Raw genomic sequence first — 13,609 nt, forward strand, 5'->3', positions numbered from 1 at the left:
AAATAAAACTTTTTGGTAAAAACTCAACTCGTCGTGTTTGGAGGACAAAGAATTCTGAGTTGCATCCAAAGAACACCATACCTACTGTGAAGCATGGGGGTGGAAACATCATGCTTTGGGGCTGTTTTTCTGCAAAGAGACCAGGATGACTGATCCGTGTAAAGGAAAGAATGAATGGGGCCATATATCGTGAGATTTTGAGTGAAAACCTCCTTCCATCAGCAAGGGCATTGAAGATGAAACGTGGCTGGGTCTTTCAGCATGACAATGATCCCAAACACCGCCCGGGCAATGAAGGAGTGGCTTCGTAAGAAGCATTTCAGGGTCCTGGAGTGGCCTAGCCAGTCTCCAGATCTCAACCCCATAGAAAATCTTTGGAGGGAGTTGAAAGTCTGTGTTGCCCCCCATTGCCCCAAAACATCACTGCTCTAGAGGAGATCTGCATGGAGGAATGGGTCAAAATACCAGCAACAGTGTGTGAAAACCTTGTGAAGACTTACAGAAAACATTTGACCTCTGTCATTGCCAACAAAGGGTATATAACAAAGTATTGAGATAAACTGTTGTTATTGACCAAATACTTATTTTCCACCATAATTTGCAAATAAATTCATAAACAATCCTACAATGTGATTTTCTGGGGGTTATTTTCTCATTTTGTCTGTCATAGTTGAAGTGTACCTATGATGAAAATTACAGGCCTCTCTCTTAATCCTACAATGTGATTTTCTGAAGAAATAAAAATCATCTTTTTAAGTGGGAGAACTTGCACAATTGGTGGCTGACTAAATACTTTTTTGCCCCACTGTAAATATCCAAGACAGGGATGTCCTCTCTCCCCCCTCCTGTTTGCACTGGCAATTGAACTCCTGACAGATATTGCCCCCCAATGCCCCCCTTGCTAAAAATATTTTCAGAATACTCTAAAATCTCAGGATATTATACGTGGAAAATGTTATAATGACAAAATAATAACTCACGGTGTAAATCCTAATCCAGGCACTTGTCCTCTACCTTCTGGACTACTGCAACTCGCTCTTGGCTGTTGTAAACCCCTGCAACTTATCCAGAATGCACAACCTGCCTGGTTTTCAACCTTCCCAAGTTCTCTCATGTCACCCCGCTCCTCCACACACTCAATTGGCCTCGAAGCTCGCATCCTCTACAAGACTATGGTGCTTACCTACGGAACACCAAGAGGAATTGCCTTTCCCTACCTTCAGGCTATGCTCAAACTCTACACCCCAACCCGAGCACTCCGTTCTGCCACCTCAGGTCTCTTGGCCCCCTCACCCCTACAAAAGAGCAGGCCCCGCTCAGCCCAATCTAAGCACTTCTCTGTCCTGGCACCTGGCAATGGTGGAACCAACTTCCCCCTGAAGCTAGGACAGCATATCTTCCAAACAGTATCTTAGTCCTCCTCACTTTGAGCCCCCCCCCAAAAAAAACAAGCCGAACCAGCATTTGCACATGAACCGACCCCCTCCCCCTTTCTCTGACTCTACTGATAGCTACTTTGAGGAAAAATTCCCTTTCTATTCCTGTGATATGTGGTTGTCCCACCTTGCTATCTGAAGATGAATACCATTACTAAGTAACTCTGGATAAGAGCATCTTCTACATTTACATTACATTTAAGTCATTTAGCAGACGCTCTTATCCAGAGCGACTTACATGACTCAAATGTAAAAAGTACAGATCTACACAGCAATCCTTTAATTAAGTGTAAAACTAACAATAATCAATGCCTTCTGGGAATTATTTAGTACAAAAGTTGTCGGCAGAGTTAGGAAGTTGGCTGTCATAAGTATTACAATGTAAATGCACTTTTAATCTGTCTGCTTATTTCAAGACGTCATATGTGACTCACCACCTGGATTTGATATTATGTAGCAACATTTGAAATTGTGTTTTTTACATTGGATAAAAGGAGAGATTCAGAGCTACAAAATGATATATCATACACTGCATTTGAGGAACAATGGGAAAGTAATTCTGCTTTTAAAGTTGATAAACTTGTAAACTCACTTTTGAGAAAATGGCCTTTGAATATTTTGGTATCTAGTGAAGAGCTCTTTGTCTACACCCATTCAGCATCGTTCACATCCTCTTAAGCTTTAGCCCTCCCATCTCGTTTGCTCTCGGAGCGTTCAGAGCGCACACTAGATGCTCTGGCCAATGATTTGTTTACCACTGGATAACATGAAAACAGCCTAACCAGCCAGTCAGTCAATTCAGCCAGCCAGCCTCTCACTCATGCTTTGCTGACACTGGCCATATTCAACAGGTGTTGTACCCTTTAGCTTAAGACTAGCTAGGTAAACAATGAACCTAGCTAGGTAAACTATGTGTAAGATCACACACATGTAACGTTAACAAGCCAGCCACCTAACTTTACTTAGTTAAACATCAATGAACATAATGCCAAATCATGTTGTTACTACTCTGCTAGGAGCTAACCAACCATGTTCAATGTTAGCTAGCTAACATTGGGCTCTAACTAGCAAAGCATACGGCTCTGGGATACAAATAATAAGGTCATACACGTAACATTAGTTAGGAAGCCAGCCCGCTAAAGTTAGCTAGTTAACAGTACACGTTAGCCCAAAATGAAAACCCCTTTAAAAAAAATTGAAACGTGTAATATCTGAAAATGTAGCTAGCCAGACTCTTACCCATATACATCATGCATGATGGACGTGTCTCCCTGTCACAGATGCCATGCCACGGTTGCCCTTAGTTTGAAGATGTAATCCTGAGACAGGTGTTTTCACCATCTTTAGCTATCATATTCTAATTCCACTAAATTTAAAACTCAATCCTCCAGAAAGTGGAGAGCAACACTTATGCAGCGCCACTGCACGATACGTTTTTTTTTTAACCAACTCAACTGACCAGCTCAAATAGACAGAAGCCTTCTATATGGCAGACCAATCCAAACTCCGAACTCGGCAGGTCCAGCCCACTCATTATCTCAGCCAATCATGGCTAGTGGGAAGGCTTGTAAATTTAACAATTTTATTTGTATTTACAGATGGCATGTGTCACGAACTGGCTCGAAGCCCGTAACAAAAAGGGAGACAAGGTGGAGATAAAGAACAAAATACATTTATTTGCTGAAGTAAAGTAAATACAATTAACAATGGTGTGTGTTTAGTCAGTAGTGTAAGTGAGTGGTCGCATGTGATAATTATGGGGGTTTGAAAGGTGCCAACGCAATGAAACCAAATAACCACAAAAATGCCACAACCAAAATCTGTCTGTCTGCATGGAGATTGTCTCCTCAATGAATGGGGAAAGGTGCATTTATCCTGGGACACACCCGAGCCCAGGTGTGTCCCATTTCACTGACGACCCTCCCGGCTCCGCCCACCGACATCCTATTAAGGAAAACAAGAGCAAAGAGAAAGAATTCGGCAGACAGAGTGTGAGGGTCATCACACATGAAAGTTCACATGATCCAGAAGGCATTTCTGACAAAAAAGCACTTTGATAAAAAATAAAAACATTCAAAAAGCTCTGAAACGGGTCACATATTTATTTTTTATTTAACTAGGCAAGTCAGTTAAGAACAAATTCTTATTTACAATGATGGCCTAGGAACAGTGGGTCTACTGCCTTGTTCAGGGGCAGAATGACAGATTTTTACCTTGTCAGCCCGGGGATTCGATCTAACAACCTTTCACGATGGGTTGGCTGATGCTCTTTTTGTCAATTGTCTTGAAAAAACATATACTAAAAACTGGAAATCAACCAATTCTCCCTCATTAAGACAATCGAACAATCATATGCTTCATTATCTGAATATTGAAAGAGCGTGAGAGACAGAGAGGAACAAAATGGTGAAATTTGAGGACGTGGCGGAGAGTAGTGCAGCCCCTGGAGATGGGGGTGAGAACAGGTGGGTCTGGGCAGGGGTGATGTTGTTGATGTTTGTGTTTGTCTGTGTGTTGTTTTTTGTATGTGTATGTTTTGGTTTCTATTGTTTGAAAAAAAATGTCAATAGAATCAACACATTTTTTGAAAGACTAACCAAGCATATCCAAAATGTTTAATTAGAATGATAAAAAAAATGAATATTGCCGTTGACGGATTATGAGTAAAGGAAGAACATTTCACATAATAGTAACGGAAGTGCCCTACGGCTGTACCCTACAGCACGGTAAGCCATGCCTCGCCGTGAGAGAGAGAGAGAGAGAGGGAGAGAAAGAGAGTGAGAGAGAGAGTTAAAACAACTGAAAGACAAGAGTCTCTGTTCTTCTTCCTGTCTCACCTCTCTTCGATCCTCCCTGACAACCCCTGTCTCACCTCTCCTCCCTCCTTCCTTTACAGAAGCTGAGCCTGAAGCACAAGAGGAGAGCGAGCCCACAAAGGAGACACCCATGGGAGGAAAGAGCCGCCGAGGGGGCTCAGTTGGTTAGTATCTTATACTGGTGGTGGTGGCTACAACACATACAATATGCAACCAGCCAGGCTAGAATAGTTAGCTACGACACATACAATATGCAAACAGCCAGGCTAAAAGAGCTGGCTAAAGCACAATATAGAACCAGGCAGGCTAGAAGAGCTGGCTAAAGCACAATATAGAACCAGGAAGGCTAGAAGAGCTGGCTAAAGCACAATATAGAACCAGGCAGGCTAGAAGAGCTGGCTAAAGCACAATATAAAACCAGGAAGGCTAGAAGAGCTGGCTAAAGCACAATATAGAACCAGGCAGGCTAGAAGAGCTGGCTAAAGCACAGTATGGAACCAGACACATGTCTGTTAATTGAAACTTGAACTTGATCTACTCAATGTGAAAATTCCTACATCATTATGCTGTGTCCTGTTGAATACACTCTGATGTGAAGCTACATATGGAGTCTATTAAAATATATTAAAAGCTCAGGACTCAGGACTCATATGACCAATAAAGTGACTAATATACAGTAATGAATGAGTCACTTGCTCCAGTCATTAATGGCTCATAGTCACTACTATCCATATGCAAATATAAATGTTAGTTAAGTTTGTGTGTTTGCTGTAGATCTGGTCCTCTCCGAGCCGGTTAGAGCAGAAACTCTATAGTAGTACTAGCCTCAGAGCATCAACTACATTACCGACACTCTTTCCAGACCAGACCACAGAAGCAGAACGCAAGAGCCTTGCTTCCCTTAATGATATATATATATATATTTTTTAACCTTTACTAGGCAAGTCAGTTAAAAGGTAAGGCACAAGGGGGTGTGGTATATGGCCAATATACCAAGGCTAAGGGCTGTTCTTATGCACAACGCAACGCGGAGTGCCTGGATACAGACCTTAGCCGTGGTATATTGGCCATATACCACACCCCTTGTGCCTTATTGCTATTATAAACTAATTACCAACATAATTAAAGCAGAAAAAATAAATGTTTTGTCATTTATAGCACAGCTGTCAGCCAATACCGCCAAGCTTACCCTAGTAAAACTGACTATCCTACCGATCCTCGATTTCGGCGATGTCATCTACAAAATGGCTTCCAACACTCTACTCAGCAAACTGGATGCAGTCTATCATAGTGCCATCCGTTTTGTCACCAAAGCACCTTATACCACCCACCACTGCGACTTGTATGCTCTAGTCGGCTGGCCCTCGCTACATATTCGTCGCCAGACCCACTGGCTCCAGGTCATCTACAAGTCCATGCTAGGTAAAGCTCCGCCTTATCTCAGTTCACTGGTCACGATGGCAACACCCATCCGTAGCACACGCTCCAGCAGGTGTATCTCACTGATCATCCCTAAAGCCAACACCTCATTTGGCCGCCTTTCGTTCCAGTACTCTGCTGCCTGTGACTGGAACGAACTGCAAAAATCGCTGAAGTTGGAGACTTTTATCTCCCTCACCAACTTCAAACATCAGCTATCCGAGCAGCTAACCGATCGCTGCAGCTGTACATAGTCTATTGGTAAATAGCCCACCCATTTTCACCTACCTCATTCCCATACTGTTTTTATACTGTTTTTTTTTATTTTTTTATTTACTTTTCTGCTCTTTTGCACACCAATATCTCTACCTGTACATGACCATCTGATCATTTATCACCCCAGTGTTAATCTGCAAAATTGTATTATTCGCCTACCTCCTCATGCCTTTTGCACACATTGTATATAGACTGCCCATTTTTTTTTTTTTTTTTCTTTTTTCTTTCTACTGTGTTATTGACTTGTTAATTGTTTACTCCATGTGTAACTCTGTGTTGTCTGTTCACACTGCTATGCTTTATCTTGGCCAGGTCGCAGTTGCAAATGAGAACTTGTTCTCAACTAGCCTACCTGGTTAAATAAAGGTGAAATAAAATAAAAATAAAAAATCAGCTTTCAGGGCTCAAACCACCCAGTTTATAATATGTGAATTATTGTGGATGTGTTAGTGTGTGTGTGTTTCATTTGTGTGTGTGTTATGTTAATAATTGTGTGTTTCTTTCTATTCTCTTCTGAACAGGCACAGCGGAAGCTCAAGGTAAGTCCTTCTCCCTCCCTCTCTGTCTTTTTTCTCTGTGTCCATCCTGTGGAATGGTTTTTAGTTTCCATACTGTGGAATGGTTTTCAGTTTACATACTGTGGAATGGTTTTTAGTTTCCATACTGTGGAATGGTTTTTAGTTTACATACTGTGGAATGGTTTTTAGTTTACATACTGTGGAATGGTTTTTAGTTTACATACTGTGGAATGGTTTTTAGTTTCCATACTGTGGAATGGTTTTTAGTTTCCATACTGTGGAATGGTTTTTAGTTTCCATACTGTGGAATGGTTTTTAGTTTCCATACTGTGGAATGGTTTTTAGTTTCCATAATGTGGAATGGTTTTTAGTTTACATACTGTGGAATGGTTTTTAGTTTACATACTGTGGAATGGTTTTTAGTTTCCATACTGTGGAATGGTTTTTAGTTTCCATAATGTGGAATGGTTTTTAGTTTACATACTGTGGAATGGTTTTTAGTTTCCATACTGTGGAATGGTTTTTAGTTTCCATACTGTGGAATGGTTTTTAGTTTCCATACTGTGGAATGGTTTTTAGTTTACATACTGTGGAATGGTTTTTAGTTTCCATACTGTGGAATGGTTTTTAGTTTACATACTGTGGAATGGTTTTTAGTTTACATACTGTGGAATGGTTTTTAGTTTCCATACTGTGGAATGGTTTTTAGTTTACATACTGTGGAATGGTTTTTAGTTTACATACTGTGGAATGGTTTTTAGTTTCCATACTGTGGAATGGTTTTTAGTTTACATACTGTGGAATGGTTTTTAGTTTCCATACTGTGGAATGGTTTTTAGTTTCCATAATGTGGAATGGTTTTTAGTTTACATACTGTGGAAAGGTTTTTAGTTTCCATACTGTGGAATGGTTTTTCATTTCCATACTGTGGAATGGTTTTTAGTTTCCATAATGTGGAATGGTTTTTAGTTTACATACTGTGGAATGGTTTTTAGTTTACATACTGTGGAATGGTTTTTAGTTTACATACTGTGGAATGGTTTTTAGTTTACATACTGTGGAATGGTTTTTAGTTTACATACTGTGATAGCGGGGACCAGTGATGGGGGCTAAGTGTTTTACCTGTCCCTTCTTGTCTCAGCGGGTTCTCTCCCCCACATTCCATTTCCATCGTGTGTGTGTGTGTGTGTGTGTGTGTGTGTGTGTGTGTGTCTGCGTGCACGTGTGTAGGTGTGTGTGTGTGCGTATGTGCGTATGAGGACACGGTGTCCTCTCAGACACTACTGAGCACGTGCAGACAGTGTGCATGGGGGGATGTGTAGTTTCTATAGTACCTGCCTAAACCGCCCACCTGCGAACGTTCCTCTCAAACATAACTGTCACCGTGCAGTTTATTACTGTGTAATGAAATTCAGAAAATCTGGAAATCAGCATTTGTCCTACCACTTTTAAAAAGGGGAGATCCAACTCTTTAAATAATTATAAGCCAATCTCAAACCTGTCACCCCTGGTGAAAATACTTTAAACCCTTGTGAGTGAACAGCTAAAATAGTTTTTATTTACTAACTCTATTTTATCAAAGTACCAATCGGGCTTCAGGAAGAAGCATAACACAATTACAGCAGCCATGAAGGTTTTAAATTATATCACTGAAGCCCTTGACAAAAAACAGAACTGTGTCTCACTTTTTATTGATCTCTCTAAGGCTTTTGATACAGTTGATCATGCTATACTAAGGCAGAGATTGTCGAGTGTAGGTCTTTCAGAGCATGCAGTTGCATGGTTTGCTAACTATCTGTCTGATAGAACTCAGTGCACTCAATTTGATGGGCTTATGTCTGTTAAATTGTCTGTCTTTAATGGTGTGCCCCAAGTCTCTGTACTTGGTCCTCTCTTATTCACTATTTAAATAAATGATTTAGACAAAATTGTCCAGAATGCGCAACTTCATTTTTATGCTGATGATACTGTTATTTACTGTTGTGCCTCGTCTCTTACAAAAGCTTTCCAGAACTAGCAAACTGCTTTTTATACTGTTCAACATAACTTGTGTCAATTGAAGCTTATCCTCAATACTGACAAAACTAAACTAATGGTGTTTTCTAAAGCAAGAAATAGACCTCTGAACCTTTTACCTATTACTACCTGTCAGGGCAAGGAGATTAAGGTTGTAACCTCATATAAATATCTTGGAATTTTAATTGATGACGGCCTCTCTTTAGAATTGCATATTCAACAACTTACAAAAAAATTGAAGCTGAAATTGGGATTTTATTTTAGGAATAAGGCCTGTTTTTCTTTTGAAGCCAGAAGGAGGCTAGTAGTATCAGCTACATTTATGCCTTTACTAGACTATGGGGATATTTTATATATGAATGCTTCCGCTCAGTGTTTGAGATCAATTGACACCCTTTACCATGGCACTTTGAGATTTATTTTAAACTGCAAAACCCTTACGCACCACTGCACTTTGTATACCAGGGTTGGCTGGCCTTCTCTAGTCACTTGTAGGCTCAGGCACTGGTATACTTTTATTTACAAAGCCATTTTGGGTTTACTACCTTTTTATTTGGGCATTTTTATTGTTCAGAAATGTGGTGGGTACTCTCTTTGTTCGCTGGACTTTATCCTGCTAACTGTTCCAAATATCCGAACTGAATTTGGTAAAAGGGCTTTTATGTACTCTGCGCCATCGTCTTGGAACACCTTACAAAATACTTTTAAACTGCAAGAACTTGTCCCGATTGGTGTTTTTAAATCACTGATGAATGATCTTGAGACTGATTCCCTGACCTGTCAATGTTTTTAATTTGCTGTTTTTGATTTTGTTATACTCTTGTGAATTCTATGGTTTTTACTAGATTATGTACTTGTAGGTTTTCATGTTGTTTTTCTGTAATAATTTTTGTAACGACTTGGTGCTGCCTATCTTGGCCAGGACGCTCTTGAAAAATAGATTTGGAATCTCAGTGAGCGCTTCCTGGTTAAATAAAGGTTTAAACTTCTTGGTGACGGGGCAGTATTTTCACGTCTGGATGAAATGCTTGCCCAAATTCAACTGCCTGCTACTCATCCCCAGAAGATAAGATATGCATATCATTAATATATTTGGATAGAACACACTCTGAAGTTTCTAAAACTGTTTGAATCATGTCTGTGAGTATAACAGAACCTATTTAGCAGGCGAAACCCCGAGGACAAACCATTCAGATTTTTTTTTGAGGTCACTCTCTTTTCAATGGCTTTCATTGGGAATCCAGATTTCTAAGGGACCTTCTTCCAGTTCCTACCGCTTCCACTGGATGTCACCAGTCTTTAGAAATTGGTTGAGGTTTTTCCTTTGTGTAATGAAGAAGTACGGCCATCTTGAACGAGGGTCACTTGAAGTGTACTGTTAGATAGAGGCGCGTGGCCAAAAAGCTAGGTACAGTTAGTTTTCCTCCTGTATTGAAGACAGATCATCCCGTCTTCAATTGTATCAATTATTTACCTTAAAAATACCTAAAGTTATATTACAAAAGTAGTTTGAAATGTTTTGGCAAAGTTTACAGGTAACTTTTGAGATATTTTGTAGTCACGTTTCGCAAATTGGAACCGGTGTTTTTCTGGATCAAACACGCCAAATAAATTGACATTTTGGATATATATTGACAGAATTAAACGAACATTTGTGATGTTTATGGGACATATTGGAGTGCCAACAAAAGAAGCTCATCAAAGGTAAGGCATTAATTATATTTTTATTTCTGCGTTTTGTGTCGCGCCTGCAGGGTTGAAATATGCTTTTCTCTCTTTGTTTACGGAGGTGCTATCCTCAGATAATAGCATCGTTTTCTTTCGCCGACAAGCCTTTTTGAAATCTGACATGTTGGCTGGATTCACAACAAGTGTAGCTTTAATTTTCTATCTTGCATGTGTGATTTAATGAAAGTTTGATTTTTATAGTAATTTATTTGAATTTGGCGCTCTGCATTTTCCCTGGCTTTTGTCCAGGTGGGACGCTAGCGTCCCACATATCCCAGAGAGGTTAAATACATTTTTTTTAAAAAATACAATTCTGATAGCTATAACTACAGCAAACAACAGAACTCAAATTTCAAATTGTGCTATACGCTCTTTCATCATCTTACTCCTATCTTATCTTACTATCTGTTTCTTTCTCTCTCTCTCTCTCTCTCTCTCTCTCTCTCTCTCTCTGTGTCTTTCTCCTCTCTCTCATTCTTTCTTTCTCTCTTTCTCTCTTTCTTTCTTTCGCTTTCTCTCTCTCATTCTTTCTTTCTCTCTTTCTCTCTTTCTTTCCTTCTTTCGCTTTCTCTCTCTCATTCTTTCTTTCTCTCTTTCGCTTTCTCTCTCTCATTCTTTCTTTCTCTCTTTCTCTCTTTCTTTCCTTCTTTCGCTTTCTCTCTCTCATTCTTTCTTTCTCTCTCTTTCTCTCTTTCTTTCTTTCGCTTTCTCTCTCTTTCTCTCTGTCTCTCTCTTTCTTTCTCTTTCTCTCTTAAACACATTCAAATGAAAATAAACCCCCTCACACTGTACTCTCAAAGTATCCCTTGTTTACTGTACTGACAGTGGTGGAAAGGCAGAAAAGTTAAGTGATAGTTAGCAAGTGACGTGTGCGGGGGGTTCCATTCATTTACAGTTTTTCTCAATTGCTAAAACACTATTTCTGAAACCTTGCTCCATTTCCTGAAAACATTCAACACAAAACCTCATCTTCAAAACTCCTCTTGCCTGATATGAAATAAATCTGCTGTGAAAATACTGTACAGAAGCACCTAATAGAACCACACAACAAGCTGCATTAAAGGCAGCGTTATAACCAGTGTACTGTTGTCTCTATAGGGGCTAGCTCTGGCTCGGTTGTGAGCATTCTGTGTGCTATCGGCGTGGTGATCGTTGGAGCTGCCACCGGATACTTCGCCTATCAGAAGAAGAAGCTCTGTTTCAAGAACAGTGGAGGTGAGATACCATCAACTACATAATGTACAGTCTGTTAATGTAGCTACATTCACCACTAGAGAGAGAGAGAGAGAGAAATTAATTCCCTATCTCTCCATCAGGGGATGTAGTGAGTGGCCCTAAAGAGAAGGCTGAGACCCAGTCAGATCCCCAGGGTACGTAGTACGTAATGTCTTAATAAATCAAACTAATAAAACACTATTCTGCGGTGTGGTGTTGTGTTTGTCTGGTGTTGTGTTTGTCCGGTGTTGTGTTTGTCCGGTGTTGTGTTTGTCCGGTGTTGTGTTTGTCCAGTGTTGTGTTTGTCCGGTGTTGTGTTTGTCCGGTGTTGTGTTTGTCCGGTGTTGTGTTTGTCCGGTGTTGTGTTTGTCCGGTGTTGTGTTTGTCTGGTGTTGTGTTTGTCCGGTGTTGTGATTGTCCGGTGTTGTGTTTGTCCGGTGTTGTGTTTGTCAGGTGTTGTGTTTGTCTGGTGTTGTGTTTGTCCGGTGTTGTGATTGTCCGGTGTTGTGTTTGTCTGGTGTTGTGTTTGTCTGGTGTTGTGATTGTCCGGTGTTAATCCAGCATGTCCTTTTCTGGTTGCAGTTCTCAGCAATTTGCTGACTAATTCATCCTAGATCATCTGAGATTCCACTGGAAAGGAACCAGGACCAGCGGCAGAGTTTCCCACAACGCACACACACACACGCATACGCATACACTCAAACACAGATTTGTCTCAATCTTTAGGCCTTGAACTGATATAGCTGTAAAACTGTGAGATAGTTGTGTGGGGTTATGAACCTTCAGTACCACGTTAGAGTGTGAGACCAATCAGTAGTATCTCTGTGTTTTCTAATGATCACATTTGTAATCTGTTTAAAGGGGTGACATTTTCTGTCCACTAAACCGCACCGAAACAATGTAGGCCTATTTCTACTAATACTAGTACTGGGATGGACTGGACTGTAGCTCAGAACCTCATTCTATGTTGTCTATGAGAAGGCAGCGCAATTTATATGGATCTATCGTAAACAATGTGTATAGGCACAGCTCATGATTATTAGTTCCTAGGTTATTTTGGATAAAATGGCTCCTCTATTTGAAATGGTACCTTTGTTTGTTGTTGGTTTCTTGATTTAGCCTGGTCCCATGTTGATTGTGCTGTAGCCAACTCTTTTAGCCTGGTCCCATAATGAATGTAGCCAACTCTTCTATCATTGTAAAGCCATACACATTAGGGGTAACAATTACGGAACTCCGAGATGAGTTGGCTAAAGCAGCAACAGACTGGACCACCTGGCTAGTAGTGTTGTTCAGGAAGCTGTATGAGAGCTGGGAAGTGGAAGCTGTATGAGAGCTGGCAAAGAGGACAGAAGATGTCGCCCCTGTTGTGTGTTTGCTTGGTATTTTTGGGGGCTTGGAGACCTTTACCGGCGGGTTGTCTAAAATGTAACAATGAATGTGAACATTTATCAAATCAAATCAGAGTTTATTTGTTGCATGCAGATGTAATTGCAGGGTACTGCTCTGTAGATGGTTCACCTGGCAGGCCTGATCATGATTCTATCTCACTACTAGTGCCAGTCTGAAATGGCTCCCTGTTTCCTCTATAGTGGAATTCTTTTGGAGCCCTGCTATGAAAGGAATAGGGAGCCAGACCAAGGGGGGGGGGGGGGGGGGGGTCACCGGACACTTCAATCCAGCCCGTGAGACATACCCCCTTTTCTCCCCAATTTCGTGGTATCCAATTGATAGTTACAGTCCTGTCCCATTGCTGCAACTCCCGTACGGACTCGGGAGAGGTGAAGGTCGAGAGCCATGCGTCATCCGAAACACAACCCAACCAAGCCACACTGCTTCTTGACACAAAGCCCGCTTAACCCAGAAGCCAGCCGCACCAATGTGTCAGAGGAAACACCATACACCTGGCGACCGTGTCATGCGCCCGGCCCGCCACAGGAGTTGTTAGACCACAACGGGACAAGGAAATCTTGGGCTGCCAAACCCTCTCCTAACCCGGACGACGCTGGGCCAATTGTACACCGCCTCATGTGTCTACCAGTCACGGCCAGCTGTGACACAGCCTGGGATCAAACCCGGGTCTGTAGTGATGCCTCAAGCACTGCAATGCAGGAGGCCCCCAAATGGATTTTAACAAACAATTGGTCCCCCAATTGTTGAATTTCAAAATCCCGATGTGGCCCTC

The 13,609-nt window shown here is 41.1% G+C and overlaps 1 protein-coding gene across 1 annotated transcript in view; it reads left to right on the forward strand.

The window, feature by feature from the left end:
- The window catches only part of LOC115131181 (serine-aspartate repeat-containing protein I-like), a 32,370-nt gene extending 19,291 nt beyond the window's left edge, over positions 1-13,079 (forward strand). Inside the window, exons 6-10 of the mRNA XM_029662779.2 lie at positions 4,333-4,416; positions 6,469-6,486; positions 11,308-11,424; positions 11,526-11,579; positions 12,007-13,079. Of these exons, the coding sequence (XP_029518639.1) occupies positions 4,333-4,416; positions 6,469-6,486; positions 11,308-11,424; positions 11,526-11,579; positions 12,007-12,038 (305 nt within the window). The 3' untranslated portion in view covers positions 12,039-13,079. The remainder of the gene's footprint in view (positions 1-4,332; positions 4,417-6,468; positions 6,487-11,307; positions 11,425-11,525; positions 11,580-12,006) is intronic.
- The last annotated feature ends 530 nt before the right edge of the window (positions 13,080-13,609 follow it).

This window comes from Oncorhynchus nerka, linkage group LG1, assembly GCF_034236695.1.
Source record: "Oncorhynchus nerka isolate Pitt River linkage group LG1, Oner_Uvic_2.0, whole genome shotgun sequence".
In the NCBI taxonomy this organism is placed as follows: Eukaryota; Metazoa; Chordata; class Actinopteri; order Salmoniformes; family Salmonidae; genus Oncorhynchus; species Oncorhynchus nerka.